Raw genomic sequence first — 25235 nt, forward strand, 5'->3', positions numbered from 1 at the left:
GAAGTGTGCATTATTCCCTATCATACAGAGGAAGCCAGATGAGGAAACATAGAGGATCTTGGGAGTGATGTTGGGCCATATGGGAAATCCATGGGGTTGACAGAAGGATCAAGCATAGAGATTGTCCAAGCTAAAAGTGAGCAGAGGCTTGAAATATGCTGTATTGATGAAAATGAAACTGAAGGATGATGTGCCTGAAACTCTGTGTTAAAAACTGTATCTGAACTGTCCAGTAAAGTTGAATTTGTTATAGCAAACCGAGTGTCCTCTGATGTGTGCGCGGCTGATCCTGGACCAGAGGATATGGATGCAGCAGAGGCCTCCAGCCTGAAAGTGCGTACACTGCAATGTACACAGCACAACATTAATTGTTGTGATATTGGATTTTGGGCTCCCCCGGTGGCCACTGGTGGAATTGAACTGGTGTGCATCATCCTCTCTGTTCACCTGTTTCCATCAGGATGTGGGAGTCGCTATTTAGCCTTGCTCCTCTGTCACTTCCATGCCGGTCAACATTGTAATCAGAAGCCTTTCTGTGCATGTTCCTGCTGCTAGACAACTCCCAGCTAAGTTGGACTTTAGTCCTTGTTTGTTTTTGCATTTTGTTCCAGTTCACAGCTGTAGTTTCGTTTCTGTGTCTGGAAAGCTCTTGTGATCTGAAATTGCCACTCTGATGTTATGAGTTAATACTAGAGTCTTAAAGTAATTTCAGGATGGTGTTTTGATAGGGTTTTTAGCTGACCATGAAAGTGTCCTTTCTGTCTTCCTGCTATCTAGTAAGCGGACCTCAATTTTGCTAAACCTATTTTCATACTACGTTTGTCATTTCATCTAAAATCACCGCCAATATTTGTGGGGGCCTCTGTCTGCCTTTCGGGGAAATTTCTCTAGAGGTGAGCCAGGACTATATTTTCCTCTGCCAGGATTAGTTAGTCCTCCGGCCGGCGCTGGGCGTCTAGGGATAAAACGCAGGCTACGCTACCCGGCTACTGTTAGTTGTGCGGCAGGTTTAGTTCATGGTCAGTTTAGTTTCCATCCTTCCAAGAGCTAGTTCTTATGTTTGCTGGGCTATGTTCTCTTGCCATTGAGAACCATAACAGTTTGACCGGCCACAAAGGGTTAAATTAATTGACAGAGAAAGGAGAGAAAAGAGAAGTCTGCTGAAGTTTTTTTTTTTTTTTCCTTCAGTTTTGAGTGTGCTTGTAATTGAATCTCTTGCAAGTCTGCCTATATTGCAGCCTTTCTCTCTCTCTCTCCTTCTAATCCTGGAATGGCTCTGTGTTCACCTGTTTAAAATGGATATTCAGAGTTTAGCTGCAGGTTTGAATAATCTCACCACGAAAGTTCAAAATTTACAAGATTTTGTTGTTCATGTTCCTATATCTGAACCTAGAATTCCTTTGCCTGAATTTTTCTCAGGGAATAGATCTTGCTTTCAAAATTTCAAAAATAATTGCAAGTTGTTTTTGTCCCTGAAATCTCGCTCTGCTGGAGACCCTGCTCAGCAGGTCAGGATTGTGATTTCCTTGCTCCGGGGCGACCCTCAGGATTGGGCTTTTGCATTGGCTCCAGGGGATCCTGCGTTGCTCAATGTGGATGCGTTTTTTCTGGCCTTGGGGTTGCTTTATGAGGAACCTCAGTTAGAACTTCAGGCGGAAAAGGCCTTGATGTCCCTATCTCAGGGGCAAGACGAAGCTGAAATATACTGCCAGAAATTCCGTAAATGGGCTGTGCTTACTCAGTGGAATGAGTGCGCCCTGGCGGCGAATTTCAGAGAGGGTCTCTCTGATGCCATTAAGGATGTTATGGTGGGGTTCCCTGTGCCTGCGGGTCTGAATGAGTCCATGACAATGGCTATCCAGATCGATAGGCGTCTGCGGGAGCGCAAACCTGTGCACCATTTGGCGGTGTCTACTGAGAAGACGCCAGAGAATATGCAATGTGATAGAATTCTGTCCAGAAGTGAACGGCAGAATTTTAGACGAAAAAATGGGTTGTGCTTCTATTGCGGTGATTCAACTCATGTTATATCAGCATGCTCTAAGCGTACTAAGAAGCTTGATAAGTCTGTTTCAATTGGCACTTTACAGTCTAAGTTTATTCTATCTGTGACCCTGATTTGTTCTTTATCATCTATTACCGCGGATGCCTATGTCGACTCTGGCGCCGCTTTGAGTCTTATGGATTGGTCCTTTGCCAAACGCTGTGGGTATGATTTGGAGCCTCTTGAAACTCCTATACCCCTGAAGGGGATTGACTCCACCCCATTGGCTAGCAATAAACCACAATACTGGACACAAGTAACTATGCGGATTAATCCGGATCACCAGGAGATTATTCGCTTTCTTGTGCTGTATAACCTACATGATGTGTTGGTGCTTGGATTGCCATGGCTGCAATCTCATAACCCAGTCCTTGACTGGAAAGCTATGTCTGTGTTAAGCTGGGGATGTAAGGGGACGCATGGGGACGTACCTGTGGTTTCCATTTCATCATCTATTCCCTCTGAGATTCCTGAATTCTTGACTGAATATCGTGACGTTTTTGAAGAACCTAAGCTTGGTTCATTACCTCCGCACCGGGAGTGTGATTGTGCCATAGATTTGATTCCGGGTAGTAAATACCCTAAGGGTCGTTTATTTAATCTGTCTGTGCCTGAACATGCGGCTATGCGAGAATATATAAAGGAGTCCTTGGAAAAGGGACATATTCGTCCTTCGTCATCTCCCTTAGGAGCCGGTTTTTTCTTTGTGGCTAAGAAAGATGGCTCTTTGAGGCCGTGCATTGATTATCGGCTTTTGAATAAAATCACGGTTAAATATCAATATCCGTTGCCACTGCTGACTGATTTGTTTGCTCGCATAAAGGGGGTCAAGTGGTTCTCTAAGATAGATCTCCGTGGGGCGTATAATTTGGTGCGAATTAAGCAGGGGGATGAGTGGAAAACCGCATTTAATACGCCCGAGGGCCACTTTGAGTATTTGGTGATGCCTTTTGGTCTTTCAAATGCCCCTTCAGTCTTTCAGTCCTTTATGCATGACATTTTCCGTGATTATTTGGATAAATTTATGATTGTGTATCTGGATGATATTTAGATTTTTTCGGATGACTGGGACTCTCATGTCCAGCAGGTCAGGAGGGTTTTTCAGGTTTTGCAGTCTAATTCCTTGTGTGTGAAGGGTTCTAAGTGCGTTTTTGGGGTTCAAAAGATTTCCTTTTTGGGATATATTTTTTCCCCCTCTTCCATCGAGATGGATCCTGTCAAGGTTCAGGCTATTTGTGATTGGACGCAACCCTCTTCTCTTAAGAGTCTTCAGAAATTTTTGGGCTTTGCTAACTTTTATCGTCGATTTATTGCTGGTTTTTCTGATGTTGTTAAACCATTGACTGATTTGACTAAGAAGGGTGCTGATGTTGCTGATTGGTCCCCTGCTGCTGTGGAGGCCTTTCGGGAGCTTAAGCGCCGCTTTTCTTCCGCCCCTGTGTTGCGTCAGCCTGATGTTGCTCTTCCTTTTCAGGTTGAGGTCGACGCTTCTGAAATCGGAGCTGGGGCGGTTTTGTCGCAGAGAAGTTCCGATTGCTCCGTGATGAGACCTTGTGCTTTTTTCTCGCGTAAATTTTCACCCGCCGAGCGGAATTATGATGTTGGGAATCGGGAGCTTTTGGCCATGAAGTGGGCTTTTGAGGAGTGGCGTCATTGGCTTGAGGGGGCTAGACATCAGGTGGTGGTATTGACTGACCACAAAAATCTAATTTATCTTGAGTCCGCCAGACGCCTGAATCCTAGACAGGCGCGCTGGTCGTTGTTTTTCTCTCGGTTTAATTTTGTGGTGTCCTACCTGCCGGGTTCTAAGAATGTTAAGGCGGATGCCCTTTCTAGGAGTTTTGAGCCTGACTCCCCTGGTAATTCTGAACCTACAGGTATCCTTAAGGATGGAGTGATATTGTCTGCCATTTCTCCAGACCTGCGGCGGGCCTTGCAGGAGTTTCAGGCGGATAGACCTGATCGTTGCCCACCTGGTAGACTGTTTGTTCCTGATAATTGGACCAGTAAAGTCATTTCTGAGGTTCATTCTTCTGCGTTGGCAGGTCATCCTGGAATCTTTGGTACCAGGGATTTGGTGGCAAGGTCCTTCTGGTGGCCTTCCCTGTCTCGAGATGTGCGAGGCTTCGTGCAGTCTTGTGACGTTTGTGCTCGGGCCAAGCCTTGTTGTTCTCGGGCTAGTGGATTGTTGTTGCCCTTGCCTATCCCGAAGAGGCCCTGGACGCACATCTCGATGGATTTTATTTCGGATCTTCCTGTTTCTCAGAAGATGTCTGTCATCTGGGTGGTGTGTGATCGTTTCTCTAAGATGGTCCATTTGGTTCCCCTGCCTAAGTTGCCTTCTTCTTCCGAGTTGGTTCCTCTGTTTTTTCAAAATGTGGTCCGTTTGCATGGTATTCCGGAGAATATCGTTTCTGACAGAGGTACCCAATTCGTGTCTAGATTTTGGCGAGCATTCTGTGCTAGGATGGGCATAGATTTGTCTTTCTCGTCTGCTTTCCATCCTCAGACTAATGGCCAGACCGAGCGGACGAATCAGACCTTGGAGACATATTTGAGGTGTTTTGTGTCTGCAGATCAGGATGATTGGGTTGCTTTTTTGCCTTTAGCAGAGTTTGCCCTCAATAATCGGGCTAGCTCTGCCACCTTGGTGTCTCCCTTTTTCTGTAATTCGGGGTTTCATCCTCGATTTTCTTCTGGTCAGGTGGAATCTTCGGATTGTCCTGGAGTGGATGCTGTGGTGGAGAGGTTGCATCAGATTTGGGGGCAGGTAGTGGACAATTTGAAGTTGTCCCAGGAGAAGACTCAGCTTTTTGCCAACCGCCGGCGTCGGGTTGGTCCTCGGCTTTGTGTTGGGGACTTGGTGTGGTTGTCTTCTCGTTTTGTCCCTATGAGGGTTTCTTCTCCCAAGTTTAAGCCTCGGTTCATCGGCCCGTACAAGATATTGGAGATTCTTAACCCTGTGTCCTTCCGTTTGGACCTCCCTGCATCTTTTTCTATTCATAATGTTTTTCATCGGTCATTATTGCGCAGGTATGAGGTACCGGTTGTGCCTTCCGTTGAGCCTCCTGCTCCGGTGTTGGTTGAGGGCGAGTTGGAGTACGTTGTGGAAAAAATCTTGGACTCCCGTGTTTCCAGACGGAAACTCCAGTATCTGGTCAAATGGAAGGGATACGGTCAGGAGGATAATTCTTGGGTGACTGCCTCTGATGTTCATGCCTCCGATTTGGTCCGTGCCTTTCATAGGGCTCATCCTGATCGCCCTGGTGGTTCTGGTGAGGGTTCGGTGCCCCCTCCTTGAGGGGGGGGTACTGTTGTGATATTGGATTTTGGGCTCCCCCGGTGGCCACTGGTGGAATTGAACTGGTGTGCATCATCCTCTCTGTTCACCTGTTTCCATCAGGATGTGGGAGTCGCTATTTAGCCTTGCTCCTCTGTCACTTCCATGCCGGTCAACATTGTAATCAGAAGCCTTTCTGTGCATGTTCCTGCTGCTAGACAACTCCCAGCTAAGTTGGACTTTAGTCCTTGTTTGTTTTTGCATTTTGTTCCAGTTCACAGCTGTAGTTTCGTTTCTGTGTCTGTAAAGCTCTTGTGATCTGAAATTGCCACTCTGATGTTATGAGTTAATACTAGAGTCTTAAAGTAATTTCAGGATGGTGTTTTGATAGGGTTTTTAGCTGACCATGAAAGTGTCCTTTCTGTCTTCCTGCTATCTAGTAAGCGGACCTCAATTTTGCTAAACCTATTTTCATACTACGTTTGTCATTTCATCTAAAATCACCACCAATATTTGTGGGGGCCTCTGTCTGCCTTTCGGGGAAATTTCTCTAGAGGTGAGCCAGGACTATATTTTCCTCTGCCAGGATTAGTTAGTCCTCCGGCCGGCGCTGGGCGTCTAGGGATAAAACGCAGGCTACGCTACCCGGCTACTGTTAGTTGTGCGGCAGGTTTAGTTCATGGTCAGTTTAGTTTCCATCCTTCCAAGAGCTAGTTCTTATGTTTGCTGGGCTATGTTCTCTTGCCATTGAGAACCATAACAATTAATGGACTGAGACACTGTTTATTTGTGAGGTGCCAGGGTGACGTGCAGCAACCCCTCGACCATGACTACCTCACTGTGCACCTTACATTGATATAATTGGTAAAACCTACAAAGATATAAAAAATGATACATCAATTCTGGAGGGGTATGTAATCTTAGTGAAAGAGTATATATGAAATGTAATGTGGGAAAACTGTTTCTATATTTCAGAGCATGGCTAATATAGAATGAGAATAAAGAATGAACATCCAATTTAACCAGGCACTGCTCTGAAAAAGGTATACAGAAAATGTGACCCGGTAAACTTAACTACAGTAGGTAGAATTTATTAAAATGCCATTAAGATAACACATTCCCATCCAGAATTTGCACCTTCTTTAGGTTTAAAACATGATTTTTTTGTATGAAACAGTACTTGTTTTAAAGGTACTAAAACATGGATGCTACGCAACATCAATTAACTTAATAAATCTTGTCATAATATTCCCACAGAATCTGAAAAGTGGAGAAGAATGGTATACATATATTCTACTGCATTCTAAGAGACAGAGGTATGCACAGTGCCAAACACCTTACATTGACAACATTTTCCGACAATATAGAGAAGAATAAAGATGAATATTAAATATTATACATGTTCAACTTTTTCACTGACGTCATTGGGTAGAAGACTGTTCTAATGGAGTAATTTCAAGACAAATAAAGTTTTTTATATTGTTTGGTAACTAGGTGGTGTGAAATGCTATGTCCTATGAAATCCAATTGCGTCTATGAACATTCATTCAACTCCTTATAGTCTGAGTGGTCTTGCCAATGTACATCTCACACCTTCTGGCAGGTGTTCCAAATCCCAGCCACTCTTCTTATGGAGTTACGCCTATTATTGCGCAACTCTAGAAGTTTAGTGCTACTTATATCTCATTTTCTCACTGAATTCATGACTTGCTACATCTGAGCACACTTTTTTTCTTTTTGCTTTTTAAAGTTAGGCTTCCTTTTGAGTTGAATATGAACTGGACTTTTCATGGTTATCAACGGTATACAAAACGTTGTCCTTTTAGTGCCCCCTGATTGCTAGACTGCAACTCATTGCATGGAGTTCTACTCGTTATCCACATTACGGAGGAGATTTTTTTCTAGTAATCATTTTCCTGGGTATTTTTTTAGACTGCTGGAGTCTTATTTTTCTTTATAACAACAGTGTACAATATTGTTGCATTTTGCAATGGAATATTTTCTCCACCATCTTTCCAAATGAGAACAGTTAATGCAATTATTCACGCAGAATATTACTTAGTAAAGTATCAAATTTATCAAATGGATCCAGGTAAAATGAAAAAAAAATTTTTCTATCACCAGATGATGAGAGTAAGAGAGAAGCAACCCATTTCAAAGATGTTACATTTTTATGAATTTATGCTCAAGAGAGATTTATTCCCAAAAGTTTAAGAATGCCTTTTTCATCAGCCTTTCCAGAAGACAGCCGAATGAGAAGAGTTAATGACCACCTTTTCCTTGGAAATGATTTCCAAATTAATCAAAAAATTAGTGATTTATGCAACACTCTAATAAGTAAAATACAAATCATTTTAGATTATTTGTATTTCTTTTTCATTTTGACTAAATTTTCTGCTTTAAATAAAAAACAATAATATTAATAAAACATTAGCAACTCTTGAGAAAGAAAGAAAATCGAAGAAACTTGAAAGAAATAAAAATGACTATGCCACTAAAAAATGAAAGCCTAAACACAGGAAGCACAGCAAAATATTGGTTCAGTATTGTGAACCTTTTCAATCAACTGGTAAAGGTCAAGTCTAAAGACAAATCCACAATGGAGAGCATTAATAATTAACCAAGAGATTTTTTTTAAGTCTAGATATTTCAATAACCGGAAGATTATTCAGAAAAATAAACAGGTTTACAAATATAATAGAAATGATATGGTTAATATAGAGAGTAAGAGAAGAGGTACTTCTATGGCATAACCCGCCTCTATGGCTTATCAAGCAGCTGAGTGTATGGCACAGAATTTAATTTACCACCAGTGAATTCCAATTTTTCAGAATCATCTCCTAATTAGTGTTGAGCATTCCGATGCTGCAAGTATCGGGTATCGGCCGATACTTGCTGTATCGGAATTCCGATACCGGGATTCCGATACTCTTGTGGTATCGGGTATCGGGTATCGCAACAACATTAATGTTAAAATGTGTAAAAGAGAGAATTAAAATAAAAAATATCGCTATACTCACCTCTCCGACGCAGCCGGGACTTCAGCGAGGGAACCGGCAGCGTTGTTTGTTTAAAATTTGCGCTATTACTTGGTTACGTGAATTCCCGGCTTGTGATTGGTCAGGTCGGCCACGTTGCCGGGACGCGGACCAATCACAGCAAGCCGTGACGAAATTACGTCACGGCTTGCTGTGATTGGTCCGCGTCCCGGCAATATGGCCGCCCTGACCAATCACAAGCCGTGACGTCACGGGAGGCTGGACACGCGCCCATTTTAAAATGAGCGCGTCCAGCCTCCCGGCTTGTGATTGGTTGACCGCGGCGCAACCAATCACAAGCCGTGACGTCACGGGAGGCTGGACACGCGCCCATTTTAAAATGAGCGCGTCCAGCCTCCCGGCTTGTGATTGGTTGACCGCGGCGCAACCAATCACAAGCCGTGACGTCACGGGAGGCTGGACACGCGCCCATTTTAAAATGAGCGCGTCCAGCCTCCCGGCTTGTGATTGGTTGACCGCGGCGCAACCAATCACAAGCCGTGACGTCACGGGAGGCTGGACACGCGCCCATTTTAAAATGAGCGCGTGTCCAGCCTCCCGTGACGTCACGGCTTGTGATTGGTCAGGGCGGCCATATTGCCGGGACACGGACCAATCACAGCAAGCCGTGACGTAATTTCGTCACGGCTTGCTGTGATTGGTCCGCGTCCCGGCAACATGGCCGACCTGACCAATCACAAGCCGGGAATTCACGTAACCAAGTAATAGCGCGAATTTTAAACAAACAACGCTGCCGGTTCCCTCGCTGAAGTCCCGGCTGCGTCGGAGAGGTGAGTATAGCGATATTTTTTATTTTAATTCTTTCTTTTACACATTTATATGGTTCCCAGGGCCTGAAGGAGAGTTTCCTCTCCTTCAGACCCTGGGAACCATCAGGAATACCGTCCGATACATGAGTCCCATTGACTTGTATTGGTATCGGGTATCGGTATCGGATTGGATCCGATATTTTGCCGGTATCGGCCGATACTTTCCGATACCGATACTTTCAAGTATCGGACGGTATCGCTCAACACTACTCCTAATATGAATGAGTTTGAATTTTTCCTCAAAAGCCATGAGAATTTTCTGGGAAAGACCATTGTCATTAATAATTGCTCAGAAGCTTCTGCATCCAATAATTTCAATTCCCCACATTCCCCACTTGGTTTAACTCATTTATTAATGTGACCATTTCTAATACTACTGATGGCAGCTCATTCTCCTCTACAAGTATTCAATCTAAACTATGTTTTCTACCATTTCAACCACTGAGGGACGCAAGTCTCCCCCATTCCATCACTATTTATTATCTAATAAGTTAACTTAAATATCGTCATCATACTCCTCAGCTCTCTACATGCATCATCATCATCATCCTCAATCTAATTTGCTTATCAGTGTGTCTTTGGAGTGTGGTAGAAAACCGGAGTACCCAGAGGGAATCCACACAAACACGGGGAGAACATACAAACTCCTTGCAGATGTTGTCCTTGGTGGAATTTAAACCCAGGATCCCAGCACTTCATATCAACAGTGCTCACTACAGAGCAACAGTGCTCAATGTTCATTTCAATGAAATATGACGATTTTGAGCCTGGGGTCATTATAGATCTAATGATATCAAAGCAGTGATTTTTTTTTCATGGTTCCACAGCAGGGTTAATGTGCACTCTGCACCCCATTTTGACTGAAAACAACAGAAATGTAGAAATTTTTGCAAATTTAATAAAAAAGAGAAACTGAAATATCACATGGTCATAAGTATTCAGACGATTTGCTCAGACTCTCATATTTAAGTCACATGCTGTCCATTTCTTTGTGATCCTCCTTGAAAGGGTTCTACTCCTTCTTAGGATTCCAGATGTGTTTAATTAAACTGATAGGACTTGATTTGGAAAGGCACACACCGGCCTATATAAGACCTCCCAGCTCACAGTGCATGTCAGACCAAATGAGAATCATGAGGTCAAATGAACTGGCCAAGGAGCTCAGAGACAGAATTGTGGCAAGGCACAGATCTGTCCAAGGTTACAAAAGAATGTCTGCAGCACTCAAGATTCCTAAGAGCACAGTGGCCTCCATAATCCTTAAATGGAAGAAGTTTGGGACCGACAGAAGTCTTCCTAGACCTGGCCTTTGAGCCAAACTGAACAATCATGTGAGAAGAGCCTTGGTGAGAGAGATAAAGAAGAACCCTAAGATCACTGTGGCTTAGCTCCAAAGATGCAGTAAGGAGATAGGAGAAAGTTCCACAAAGCTATCACTGCAGCCCTCCACCAGTCGGCCTTTATGGCAGAGTGTCCCGATGGAAGCCTCTCCTCAGTACAAGACAAATTAAAACCCACATAAAGTTTGCTAAAAAACACATGAAGGGCTCCAAAACTATGAGAAATAAGATTCTCTGGTCTGATGAGACAAAGACAGACCTTTTTGGTGATAATTCTATGTAGTATGTGTGGAGAAAACCAGGCACTGCTCATCACCTGCCCAATACAATCCCTGTTCAAATAATTTTTATTATAACTTTGAAATTTAATATTAGCATGTGGAAATAATCATATAGTCAGCTCGCAAGGGAATAGGGGTAAGGAGAGGGAGGGAGGTAGGGGGGATGGGTTTGGGGAAAGGTAACCTGTGATCATACTTATTCAAATAATTTTATTATATCTTTGAAATTTAATATTAGCATGTGGAGTCAGCTCACAAGGGAATAGGGGAAGGAGAGGGAGGGAGGTAGGGGGGTGGGTTTGGGGAAAGGTAAGAACAAAATTGTGGACACGCTGTCCATTTTAAACAAAATTTGATAATGATTAACAATTGTTTAACAGATTAACATATAGTAACATATAATAGCATATAATAATAGCATATTGCATATAATAAACAGTAATATCCTCACAGATATGTAGAAGCCATCATCTTTCCTTTTAATGCGACAGGTTAGAGTTTACCTCAACCCATTTCTTCCATTTCCTATCATGTTTCGTATAGTAATTATTTGCTATTGCGAAGTTTTCTTCGTATGTCTTGTGTAAGTTAATTTGGTCTATAATTTCAGTAAAAGCCGGTAAAATCGGATTCTTCCAATGGAAAGCTATGATTTGTTTAACCACAAGGCAGATATGGATGATAAGAGATCTCACATTTGTGTCTATTTTTTCCCAGTTCAGGGACAACAAGGCCATTGCAGGGGTAACTATAATATTACCTGTTAATAATTTGTTAATTAATTTTATGGCTTGCCTCCATAAGGGTTTTACCCGGGGGCATTACCAAAACACATGTAGCAAACTTCCACGCTCTCCACATTCTCTCCAGCATAATGGAGATCCTCCTGACGGCAGATGAGAAAGGCGAGCCGGAGTATAGTACCATCTTGTTATTATTTTATAGTAGGCCTCTTTCAGTGTCATGCAGATGTTTGATGCATAAGTAAAGTGGATTGCATTTTCCCACTGTTCTGGAGTGAACGTTACATTCAGATCCCCTTCCCATTTTATCATATGAGCTAACTTAATAAATTGTGTGTCATTGTTAAACCACCGATATATTTGCTTGTTGCTCCAAAATAAATTGTGTGTGGGGTTTTTTAGTAAATTAATAGTTGCTTCAGATATTTTTGGTTTGTTTGTAATGAATTTTTGAGCTTGGTCCTTTAGTACCATGTAAGGGAAAAAGGCTGAGGAGGGTATTTTAAATTTTTGTTTAATAGAGCTGAAGGTGAGAAATTTAACCCCATCATGGATATCATTTAATTTTTGAATCCCATTGTCTCTCCATATGGGGGAGGGGTTAATATTTTGGGTAAGCATGATAATCTCTATAGGGGTATTTTGGAGGAGGACTTTCCTGTTGGAGCCTCTCTTTCGTTTGGACAATTTATTCCAGGCATATATAATGGGAGAAAAGATAGGGTGATGGGCGTAGGCCTTATAAGGTCTGTTGAGAATATGGTCAAAAACCAATTCTTTGGGAGATTTCCTATTGTTAAGTTCAATTTCAAGGTCAAGCCAATTCGGAGGATCTTCTTTCATGAACCAATACTGGCTTTGTTTTATTAAATTCGATAGATATAAAGCTGTAATGTTTGGTAAGCCTATGCCCCCAAATTCCTTGCATTTATATAGAATGTTTGTGGAAATGCGGGCCCTTTTTTATTCCAAATAAACGTATTTATTGTTGATTGGAAGCTAGTCAGGTAGGAAGTGTGGATTTTTAGGGGAAGTGTTCTCAGTATGTAAGAGATTTTGGGGACAATAAAAATTTTAGTTGCCAATACTTTGCCCCACCATGAGAGGTCTTTAGTACCGAGGAAACCCAGGTCTTTGTTTACATTTTCCAAGAGTTTGTTCAAGTTTTTCTTCATTAATGTGTCTAAGTTTTTTGAAATGATTGTACCTAGATAGTCTAGGTCTCCTTCCGACCAACTAAATGAAACAATATCTTTTATTTTCTTTCTCTCTAATTCCGTTAAGTAAAATGGCAATAATTTGGATTTATTTTCGTTTATCTTAAAAAAGGTAATAGTTGAAAAAAATTGAAGGGTTTTTTGTAGCTCCGAAACTGATTCATAGGGGTCCGTCAGGGTAAACATCATATCGTCGGCAAAGAGCCCTATCTTATAATGGCGTGTTCGCGTTTGTAGACCTTTTATGGAATTATTTTGCCTAATTGATTGCGCCAGTGGTTCCATTGATAAAATAAAAAGCAGCGGAGATAAAGGGCACCCTTGTCGTGTACCATTTGAAATGTTAAATGGTGTAGAGGAGTAATTGTTTGCATAAATTTTGGCTGTTGGTTTTGAATAGAGTGCCATTACGCTGTTGATATATTTTTCATTAAACCCAAATTTTTGAAGTACTGATGTTAAATAAAGCCAATTTAATCGGTCAAAAGCCTTTTCGGCGTCTAGAGTAATAATTACAGATGGCACTTTAGAGGAATGAATCAATTTAATTGAGTTGATAAGTCTTCTAGTACCATCTGGTGCTTGACGACCTGTTATAAAACCCATTTGGTCCCCATGAACCAATAACGGCAAATAGGATTTGAGCCTATTTGCAATTAGCTTGGAGTAAATTTTCAGATCTGTATTGATTAAGGAAATTGGCCTGTAATTATTAACAAGGGTTAAGTCCGAATTGTGTTTGGGAATTAAAATAATTGTCGATTCTAACATTTCTGCTGGGAATTTACCTGAGGAACTAGCCATATTAAAAAGGTTTTGTAGATGTGGGGAGAGTAATTTGGTGAAGGTTTTATAATATTCGTTTCCGAAACCATCTGGGCCTGGCGATTTAAAGTCCTTGAGTTGAAGAATGGTTCTTTCTATTTCTTCTAGGGAAAAAGGGGAGGTTAGGTTTTCTAAATCACCAAGGGTCAATTTTGGAAGGCTAATTGTGGTCAAGAATTTTTCAATGTCAGAAATATTGGGAAGTGGGGTGGAGGGTTGGGAATGTAAATTATACAATTTGCTGTAATAATCTGCGAAGGAGTTGGCTATATCTTGGGGATGAGATACCGTTGTACCATTTTTTGTTTGTATTTTGGTGATCCTGTTTACTTGTCTTATCTTTTTTATTCTATTAGTCATGTATCGCGTTGGCTTATTAATTGAGGAATACTGCTTCATTTTGGAAATTTTGACCATGGTGTGGTATGATGAAAAAATGATTTTCTTGAGCTCCTGCCTGAGTTTTAGTAGCTCTGTTTTAATTTGAGTAGATGGGGGGTTTGAATTTAATTGTTCGCTTTCCTTATCTTTTATTTTATTTTGAATATCCTCAATCTGGATCCTAAACATTCTTTTCCTTTTTGCAGAGATTTGGATCATGATGCCCCTTATGACCGCTTTATGGGCGCACCAATGGGTGAATGGGGTTGTTTCGGTAGGTGAGTTTTCTGTGAAATAATTTGTTAGTGATTTTGCCCAATACAATCCCAACAGTGAATCATGATGGTGGCAGCATCATGCTATGTAAGTGTTTTTCAGCTGCAGGGACAGGATGACTGGTTGTCATTGAAGGAAATATAAATGCGACCAAGTACAGTGATATCCTGGATGAAAACCTCTTCCATAGTGCTCTGGACCTCAGACTTGGCTGAAGGTTCACCTTCCAACAAGACAATGGCCCTAAACAAACAGTTAAAATAACAAAGAACTGGCTTCAGAACAACTCTGTGATATTTCTTGACTGACCCTGCCAGATCCCTGACCTAAAGCCAATTCAGCATCTCTGGGGAGACCTGAAAATGGCTGTCCACCATCGTACGCCATCCAGCCTGACAAAACTGGTGAGGATCTGCAAGGAAGAATGGCAGAGGATCCCCAAATCCAGGTGTGAAAAACTTGTTGCATCATTCCCAAGAAGACTCATGGCTGGATTAGCTCAAAAAGGTGCTTCTACTCAATACTGAGCAAAGGGTCTGAATACTTATGGCCATGTAATATTTTAGTTTTTCTTTTTTAATAAATTTAGAAAAATGTCAACATTTCTGTTTTTTTCAGTCACGATGGGGTGCAGACTGTACATTAAAGGGAACCTGTCACCTCCCAGGCGTTTGAAACTAAAAGAGCCACCTTGTGCAGCAGAAATGCTGCATTCTGACAAGGTGGCTCTTTTAGTTATTGGTGCTGTAACTGCAGAAATAATCCGTTTTGTAATTTGTCCCAAATACCTTTCTTCAGTCAAGGAGGCAGGCCTTTCCCACCTGCTGCAGACGCCACACAGCCATCACTCAAATCCTCTTGGCGCCGCCTCCTCATCGCTGTTTTGAAATGACGCTGCCCATCCTCTGTGCTCCTATGCAGTCTAGCTGACTGTGCCTGTGCGGCCGCCCTGCCTGTGAATCCCCACCCCGCAGTGAGAATAAATCCGAAGACACTGTGGGGCTGGGATTCACAGGCATGGCGGCCGCACAGGCACAGTCAGCTAAACTGCATATGAGGACAGACGTGCAGCGCTCACTGCGCCTGCCCAAGGCAGGAGAAAAGAGCGCAGGCGCCAGCTCATTTCAAAACGGCGATGAGGAGGTGGCGCCCGGCGCCAACAAAATGTGAGTGACGGCTGTGTGGTGTCTGCAGCAGGGGGGAAAGGCCTACCTCCTTGACTGAAGAAAGGTATTTGGGACAAATTACAAAACTGATTATTTCTGCAGTTACAGCACCAATAACTAAAAGAGCCAACTTGTCAGAATGCAGCATTACTGCTGCACAAGGTGGCTCTTTTAGTTTCAAACGTCTGGGGGGGTGACAGGTTCCCTTTAATGAGAAAAAAATGAACTTTTTTGAATTTACCAAAGGGCTGCAATGAAAGAAAGAGTTAAAAATTTAAAGGGGTATGAATACTTTTCGTATCCACAGTATATCTTCCCTTGTCAATAAGCAGTGGTGTAACTAGAGTTTTATGGACCCCAATGCAGAATGTGGACCAATACCCCCACCAACTTGTTGGTCAGATGCATGGGCCCCTGTAATAATGTAGTAATCTTTATCCCCTTTCCTGTAATAATGTTCATCATCCTGGGAATAATCTTATAGTAATGTACCCAATACCCAATCCTCTAATGATGTCCTCTGTCCTGGACTCCATTCTATAGTAATGTCTTCCTATTCTGGTCCTCATCCTGTAATAATGTCACCTATCCTGTAATAATGTAATTCATCCTGACTCCCATCCAGTTATAATGACCTATGCTCTAGCTCCATCCTGTAATGATGTCTTGTAATATAGCCCCATCCTATAATAATGTCCCTTGTCCTGGACCAATCCTGTAATTATGTTCTCAATTCTTCAATAATGTACCTATCCTAGTACCATCCTGTAATAATGTCCCCATTCTGTAACCATTTACCTGGTCCTGCTCCTGACCCCCATACTTTATAAATATCCCCTGTCCTGAGTTCTTTATCTAATAATGTCCTTCATCCTAGGCCCTTTACTTAGTAGTGTACAGTATCATAGGATATATTTTGAAAAATGTCCACTGCCATGGGCCCTTTATTTAACAATTTTCCCTGTCCTGGGCCAATTTTATTTTTAAATGCCTGCTTTCCTGGGCTCTTTATTTAATGATTTTCCCTCGCCCTTTAATTAATAATGTCTCCTGTTCTGTGCTTTATATTAAAAAAGGTCCCCATCCTGGGCCGTTTATTTAATAATGTCCTCTGCCCTGTGCACTTTATTGAATTAAGTCCCCATCCTGTTCTCTTTATTTAACCCCTTAGTGACAGAGCCAATTTGGTACTTAATGACCAAGCCAATTTTTACAATTCTGACCACTGTCACTTTATGAGGTTATAGCTCTGGAACGCTTCAATGTGTCCCACTGAGTCTGAGATTGCTTTTTCATGACGTATTGTACTTCATGTTAGGCTGCCGTCACACTAGCAGTATTTGGTCAGTATTTTACATCAGTATTTGTAAGCCAAAACCAGGAGTGGAACAATTAGAGGAAAAATATAATAGAAACATATTCACCACTTCTGCATTTATCACCCACTCCTGGTTTTGGCTTACAGATACTGATGTAAAATACTGACCAAATACTGCTAGTGTGACGGCAGCCTTAGTGGTACAATCTCTTCGATATAACTTGCGTTTATTTATGTTAAAAATGGAAATTTGGCAAAACTATTGAAAATTTCGCAATTTTAAAACTTTTAATTTTTGTACCCTTAAATCAGAGAGTGCTGTCACACAAAATAGGTAATAAATAACACTTCCCACATGTAAACTTTACATCAGCACAATTTTGGAAATATAATTTTTTTTGTTAGGACGTTATAAGGGTTAAAAGTTGACCAGCGATTTCTCATTTTTCCTACAAAATTTTACTTAACCATTTTTTTTAGGGACCATCTCACATTTGTAGTGAGTTTTGGGGGGTCAATATAACAGAAAATACCCAAAAGTGACACCATTCTAAGAACTGCACCCCTCAAAGTGTGCAAAATCACATTCAAGAAGTTTATTAACCCTTCAGGTGCTTCACGAGAACTAAAGCAATATGGAAGGAAATAAATGAACATTTTTTTAACTTTTTTCACAAAAAATTTACTTTGGAACCATTTTTTTTATTTTCACATAGGTATCAGGAGAGAATGGATGACAAAATTTGTTGTGCAATTTCTCCTGAGTATGCTAATACCCCGAATTTTGGGGGAAAGCCACTGTTTGGGCTCATGGCAGAACTCAGAAGGGAGGGAGCACTGTTTTACTTTTTTAATGAAAATTTGGCTGATATCAATGGTGGCATCATGTCGCGTTTGGAGACCCCCTGATGTACCTAAACAGTGGAACCCCCCAATTCTAATTTTTATGTCCTTAAATCAGAAAGTCATATCGCACAAAATAGTTAATAAGTAACATTTTCCACATGTCTACTTTACATCAACACAATTTTGGAACCAAAATTATTTTTGTTAGGAAGTTATAAGGGTTAAAATTTGACCAGTGATTTTTATTTTTTTCAACAAATTTTACATAACCATTTTTTTAGGGACCTCACATTTCAAGTCAGTTTGAGGGGTCTATGTGAAAGAAAATACCCAAAAGTGACACCATTCTAAAAACTTCTCTCCTCAAGGTGTGCAAAATCTTACTCAAGAAGTTTATTAACCCTTCAGGTGCTTTAAAGGAATGAATGGAATGTGGAAGGAAAAAATAAACATTTACTTTTCTTTCACACAAATTTTCCTTCAGACCTATTTTTTTTTACTTTTACAAGGGTAACAGGAGAAAATGGACTATATATTTTGTTTTGCAATTACTCTTGAGCATGGCAATATCCCATATGTGGGGGAATACTACTGTTTAGGCACACGGCAGGGCTCGGAATTGAAGGAGCGCAATTTGACTTTTTTAATGTAAAATATACTGGAATAATTAGCGGTTGCCATGTCGTATTTGGAAAGCCCCTGATGTGCCTAAACGGTAGAAACCCCCAACAACTGACACCATTTTGGAAACTAGACCCCTTAGGGAACTTATCTAGATGTGTATTGAGCACCTTGATCCCACAGGTGCTTCACAGAAGTTTATAACGTAGAGCCGTGAAATAGAAAAAATAACATTTTTCCCAAATAAATCTTTTTAACTCCATATTTTGCATTTTTATAAGGGTTAAAGGTGAAATTGCCCCATACAATTTGTTGTGCAATTTCTCCTTAACATGTCGATACCCCATATGCGGAGGAATACTACTGTTTGGGCGTACAGCAGAGGTCGGAATGGAAGGAGCGCCATTTGACTTTTGGAATGAAAAATTGGCTGGAATCGATAGCGGATGCCATGTTGTGTTTGAAGAGTCCCTGATGTGACTAAACAGTGGAACCCCCAACAAGTGACCCAATTTTGGAAACTAGACCCATCAAGGAATTTATCTAGGTGTCTGGTGAGCACCTTGAACCTCCAGGGGCTTCACAGAATTTTATAATATTGAGCCGTTAAAATAATTAAAAAAAATTACCACAAAATTGCTATATTAGCCCCCACTTTTTTTTATTTTCACAAGGGTAGAAAGAAAAAATGGACCCCAAAATTTGCAGTGTAATTTCTCTTGAGTATGCCAATACCAAGTATGTGGTGGAAAACTACTGTTTGGGAGCAAGGCAGGGCATGTAAGGGAAGGAGCACCATATAACAGTGCAGGTTTTGCTGCATTGGTTTGAGGGGGCCACGTCACATTGACAGAGCCCCTGATGTGCCAGAACAGCAGAAACCCCCATAATTGACGGCATTTTACAAACTACACCTATCAATAAGTTAATTTATGGGTGCATTTATCATATTGACACCACAAGTGTGTCACAGAATTTGATACCATCGGGCAATGACAAAAAATAATAATTTTTTTTACCACAAAAAATGGTTTTAGCCCCAGATTTTACATTTTCACATTGGGAAATGGGCAAAAATGTTGCCAAAAGTATTACACAATTTCTTCTGAGCTTGGCAATACTCCATATGTCTGGTATAATCCAATTTACTAATATTGATCATACAGCTCGCCCAACTCTAGTATTATGTTTACTTTACAACTGCTTGACAACCCACTATGACAGTGGTTCCTTTAATATCGGGTGGCAAAAATGAACTACAGACCTTTCAAAATGCAGGTTTTACAGCACATGGTAGACCCCTGAAAATTAAAAGTGAGGGTCGCATAATGACGTGACAGTGGACATGGTGGTCGTGGCAGGGAAAGCCCAAAATTCAAATGGGGATGTTTGAAATGGCATTTGTAAAGGGGTGGGGAATATGTGTTCCGCTATCTTTCTAAGTATTTTGAATGAGGGAGGGACCTCCCAAATGAAGGATTGAGAGCTCTCCCAAATGTATGATACAGGGCCACCTGAGGGTCCTTATCAAACTCAGCTTTCACAACACCTGCTGGCATTCTGCTAATTGTCAGCGAGGGCCACATAATGACATGGCAGTGGACATGGTGGTGGTGGTGGTGGGCAAAGCCCAAAATTCAAATAGGCATGTTTTATCTGGCATTGTAAAGGGATGGGGAATATGTATTCCATTATCTTGCTAACTATTTGGCATGAGGGAAGGATTTCCCAAAAGTAGGAGTGAGAGCTCTCCCAAATGTATGATACAGGGCCACCTGAGGGCCTGTACCAAACTCAGGTTTCACAGCACCTGATGGCACTCTGATAATTGACAGCGAGGGCCGCATAATGACATAGCAGTGGACATGGTGGTGTTGGTGGTGATGCCCAAAATTCAAATGAACGTGTTTGAAATGTCATTGTAAAAGAATGGGGAACATGTATTCCACTATTTTGCTATTTGGCATGAGGGAGTGAGTGCCCTCACAAATGTTAAAGTAAAAAAATAAGTAAGAGTAAGAGTAATCTCCGCACATCCCACCTTGTTCTAGTAACATGTTTCTATAATATCTTTTTTCTTTTTCTTATAGTTCACAAGCGGAACTTAGCACTTCATTTTGGATTTCACGGCGCATGCGCACTGCTTCGGTACTTTCCGGCTTTCCTCGGCCCGTCGGCTTTCACCTACTTCCGGTTCATGTGTCTTACCCTCACCCGGAACCACTCTCATTCCTATCAGGTAAATAGCCGCCAGCACGCCGACTTGCACACGTGCCTCCTACACAGCGGTCTCGGCTCTCCGGTCCTCCGTTTTGGATACCATGCCCCAGTGAGACGTCTCTACCTAAGGTATTGCTGTCACAGCCGCACTCCTGGAACTCAAGCAGGCCATGCGCTCGTTTGCTCTTTTGCTATGTATACATCAGCGCTTATTTATAGTGAACTCTTTGTACATTTATTTCAACAGTGGGTTTCTCCGCCTGGCTCCTCATACCCATAAGTATGGTTCTCACCTTTTTTATACCTATTGGTGCGGTCTATAGTCAATAGTCTGTTTTCTAAAGAATATATCGGTGTGAGGTGTCCCATAATTAGTGCATGCATTTGATATACATATATGTATATTACCCCCTTTTTTTCCCTTTTTTCCCTTTTTCCTTGATGTGTACTCAGAGGGGACCGTCATTTTCCTAAAACTGATATTTACTTTGGGTTGTTTTACATATTATAAGCCTCAAGAATCTATAAACTAGTCCAGTGACATTATTGTGTGGGGGGACATGATAAAATGTTCTCCCTCATTTTACTTTCTATCGTTCTATAGGACATCTTCTTGTATGATGTTGGTTTATTTTTTTATTTTTTGTTTATGAAATTTCATGCACATTGTGCTTATGTATGTTTCAGAAGGACATTTAATCTCTTGAAAAAGGTGCTTCTTAGCCGAAACGTTGAGAAAGAAATTGTATGTGTCCAAATCAAGTACATTGAAGATTTATGCGTTTATTCATTTTTTGAAACCCCATTTTTTCATCATATTGAAAATAAACTTTGAAATCCTTCGTTTAGAGTGTGCCGGAGTTTTTTCTCATATAAAGTAAAAAATAAGGCCAAATAATACCCATACAGTGGGTATGGAAAGTATTCATACCCCTTTAAATTTTTCACTCTTTGTTTTATTGCAGCCATTTGGTAAATTTAAAAAAGTTCATTTTTTTCTCATTAATGTACTCTATGCACCCCTTCGTGACTGAAATAAACGAGAAATGTTTAAATTTTTACAAATTTTCTTAAAAAAGAAAAACTGAAATATCACATGATCATAAGTATTCAGACCCTTTGCTCAGTATTGAGTAGAAGCACCCTCTTGAGATAATAAAGCCATGGGTAGTCTTGGGAATGATGCAACAAGTTTTTCACACCTGAATTTGGGGATCCTTTGCCATTCTTCCTTGCAGATCCTCTCCAGTCTCGTCAGGTTGGATGGTGAATGTTGGTAGACAACCATTTTCAGGTCTCTCCAGAGATGCTCAATTGGGTTTAGGTCAGGGCTCTGGCTGGGCCAGTTAAGAATGGTCACAGAGTTGTTCTGAAGCCACACCTTTGGTATTTTAGCTGTGTGTTTACGGTCATTGTCTTGTTGGAAGGTGAACCTTTTTCCAAGTCTGAGGTCCAGAGCACTCTGGAAGAGGTTTTAATCCAGGATATCTCTGTACTTGACCGCATTCATGTTCCTCCAATGACAACCAGTCGTCCTGTCCTTGCAGCTGAAAAACACCTCCATAGCATGATGCTGCCACCACCATGTTTCACTGTTGGGATTGTATTGGGCAGGTGATGAGCAGTGCTTGGTTTTCTCCACACATGCTACTTAGAATTATCACCAAAAAGATCTATCTTCATTTCATCAGACCAGAGAATTTTATTTCTCATATTCTGGGAGTCCCTCATGTGGTTTTTAGCAAACTTTATGTGGGCTTTCTTATGCCTTGCACTGAGGAGAGGCTTCCGTTGGGCCACTCTGCCATAAAGGCCCGACTGGTGGAGGGCTGCAGTGATAGTTGACTTTGTGGAACTTTCTCCCATCTCCCTATCTGTGATGCTCAGCCACAGTGATTTTGAGGTTCTTCTTTACCTCTCTCACCAAGACTCTTCTCACACGATTGCTCAGTTTGGCTGGACGGCCAGGTCTAAGAAGACTTCTGGTGGTCCAAAACTTTTTCCATTTAAGGATTATGGAGGCCACTGTGCTCTTAGGAACCTTGAGTACTGCAGAAATTCTTTTGTAACCTTGGCCAGATCTGTGGCTTGCTACAGTTCTGTCTCTGAGCTCCTTGGCCAGTGTCTTTGACCTCATGATTCTCATTTGGTCTGACTTGCACTGTGAGCTGTGAGGTCTTATATAGATAGGTGTGTGCCTTTTCAAATCAAGTCATATCAGTTTAATTTAACACAGCTGGACTCTAATGAAGGAGTAGAACCATCTCAAGGAGGGTCACAAGGAAATGGACAACATGTGACTTAAATATGAGTGTCTGAGCAAAGGGTCTGAATACTTATGACCATGTGATATTTCAATTTTTCTTACTTAATAAATTTGCCAAAAATTCTACATTTCTGTTTTTTTCAGTCAAGATGGGGTGCAGAGTATACATTAATGAGAAAAAATGAACTTTTTGGAATTTACCAAATGGCTGCAATGAAACAAAGAGTGAAAAAGTTAAAGGTGTCTGAATACTTTCCGTACCCACTGTATGCTAAAAGGGAAGTTTAATTTTTTATATACAGTATATATTTTGAGCTCTATTCATGTAATTATGAAGTAAATAATGTTTCTAAGCATTTTTCCCTTTAAAAAAAAGTTTTCATCGGTTTGGTAGGTCTTTTTAAAAGCCGTAAAACTGGCGCAATAGACTGACAACATTATTCCCAGATACCATATGTGAGTCAGAAAGGCATGCACGCATCTTCTCCATGCTGTTACCATTTAGTTTTTGCTCTTTCACATCTATTTCAGCTTTTTTCTCATGCCCCCAGGCCTGTTTGTTGAGTCCAGCAGAAAAATATTCGGCTTTCCCATTGACTTGCATTGGATTAATTATTCGGTACGAATGCACAGATATTAGAAATTATTCATGTCGATTTTCCTGAATCCATATATTTAACTTTTTGCTCATCACTACTTAAAATAGCATAGAATAAAAAAAGTTAAAATTAATCTTGAAACAGGAGCCGAGGTCCAAGTGGAGAAGGAGGTTGAGGAGGAGATAGAGGTGAATGTGGCGGTGTAGTTGGAAGAGGTGGAGGTAGCCAAACTTTTTCTATGTTTTGTTTTTTTTATTTTTTTATTTACTTTTGGAGAGTACTCTAAAAACAAGCTCTGTGTGGGCACTCTGCATACAGACAGTGTAATAATCTGCTGGCCACTCTCTCTATGTATAATACAGGCTGTTTGTTACTCTGCACTTTTTTGGAGTGCAAAAAAATGAGGAGAGCATCAAATAGGGGATGTGTGTTGTGAATTCTGTTCTCGAACTCCCTCCTGTGGTTATGAATGGTACTTCGGCGCGTTCTGTTCATGGACTCCCTCTGGTGGCTGTGAATGGAGCTGCTGGTTCTGAGGTTCCTTCCCCAGCTGATCTCGTTTAGGCCTTGGCTGGCTGCTCTATTTAACTCCACTCAGATCGTTACTTGATGCCAGCTGTCAATATCCTAGTACTGGTTCAGTTCTCTTGGATCTTTCAGATGACCTGTCTACTTCAGCAAAAGCTAAGTCCCTGCTAGCTTATTTGTTTACCACTGTTTTTTTGTCCAGCTTGCTATCATGATTTTGTCTTGTTAGCTGGAAGCTCTGGGATGCAGAGTGGCACCACCGCGCCGTGAGTCGGTGCGGTGGTCTCTTTTGCACACTCTGCGTGTTTTTTTGTTAGTTTTTTTATGCTGACCGCAAAGATACCTTTTCTATCCTCAGTCTGTTTAGTCAAGTCTGGCCTCCTTTGCTGAAACTTATTTCATTCCTGTGTTTGTGACTTCCATCTTAACTCACAGTCAATATGTGTGGGGGGCTGCCTATTTCTTTGGGGAATTTCTTTGAGGCAAGGTAGGCTGTATTTTCTATCTTTAGGGGTAGTTAGCTCTTAGGCTGTGAAGAGGCGTCTAGGCAGAGTCAGGTACGCTCCACGGCTATTTCTAGTTGTTGTGATAGGATTAGGGGTTGCGGTCAGCAGAGCTCCCACTTCCCAGAGCTCGTCCTGTATTATTAGTTTGCTCATCTGGTCATTTCTAGTGCTCCTAACCACCAGCTCATCATAACAGTACAGCTGGCCCGTAAAGTGTTAATGCATCTCAATAGAGGGATAAGAGAAGTTCTGAGACCATTTTTTTTTTCTTCTGCAGCGTGTTTTGTTTTTCTTTTCCCCTAAATCTCTGGGTGGTTCAGGACACAGGTGTAGATATGGACATTCAAGGTCTGTCCTCTTGTGTGGATCAACTCACTGCAAGGGTACAAGGCATTCAAGATTATGTAGTTCAGAACCTGATGTTAGAACCCAGAATTCCAATTCCTGATTTGTTTTCTGGGGATAGATCTAAGTTCCTGACTTTCAAAAATAATTTTAGACTGGTTTTTGCTTTGAAACCCCGCTCCTCTGGTGACCCCATTCAGCAAGTAAAAATCATTATTTCTTTGCTACGTGGCGACCCTCAAGACTGGGCATTTTCCCTTGCGCCAGGAGATCCTGCATTGCGTAATCTAGATGCGTTTTTTCTGGTGCTTGGATTGCTTTATGATGAACCAGATTCAGTGGATCAGGCAGAAAAAATGTTGCTGGCTTTGTGTCAGGGTCAGGATGAAGCGGAGGTATATTGTCAGAAGTTTAGAAAGTGGTCTGTGCTTACTCAGTGGAATGAGTGTGCCCTGGCGGCAATTTTCAGAAAGGGTCTTTCTGAAGCCCTTAAGGATGTTATGGTGGGATTCCCCACGCCTGCTGGTCTGAATGAGTCTATGTCCTTGGCCATTCAGATCGATCG

General features: G+C 41.4%; 1 protein-coding gene across 1 annotated transcript in view; it reads left to right on the forward strand.

Moving 5' to 3' along the window:
* The window catches only part of LOC143817542 (uncharacterized), a 33077-nt gene extending 11952 nt beyond the window's left edge, over nucleotides 1–21125 (forward strand). Inside the window, exons 4-5 of the mRNA XM_077299036.1 lie at nucleotides 20297–20445; nucleotides 21114–21125. Coding sequence (XP_077155151.1) covers nucleotides 20297–20445; nucleotides 21114–21125 — 161 coding nt within the window. The remainder of the gene's footprint in view (nucleotides 1–20296; nucleotides 20446–21113) is intronic.
* Nucleotides 21126–25235: the final 4110 nt, after the last annotated feature.

The sequence above is a fragment of the Ranitomeya variabilis genome, chromosome 3 (genome assembly GCF_051348905.1).
Source record: "Ranitomeya variabilis isolate aRanVar5 chromosome 3, aRanVar5.hap1, whole genome shotgun sequence".
NCBI lineage: Eukaryota > Metazoa > Chordata > Amphibia > Anura > Dendrobatidae > Ranitomeya > Ranitomeya variabilis.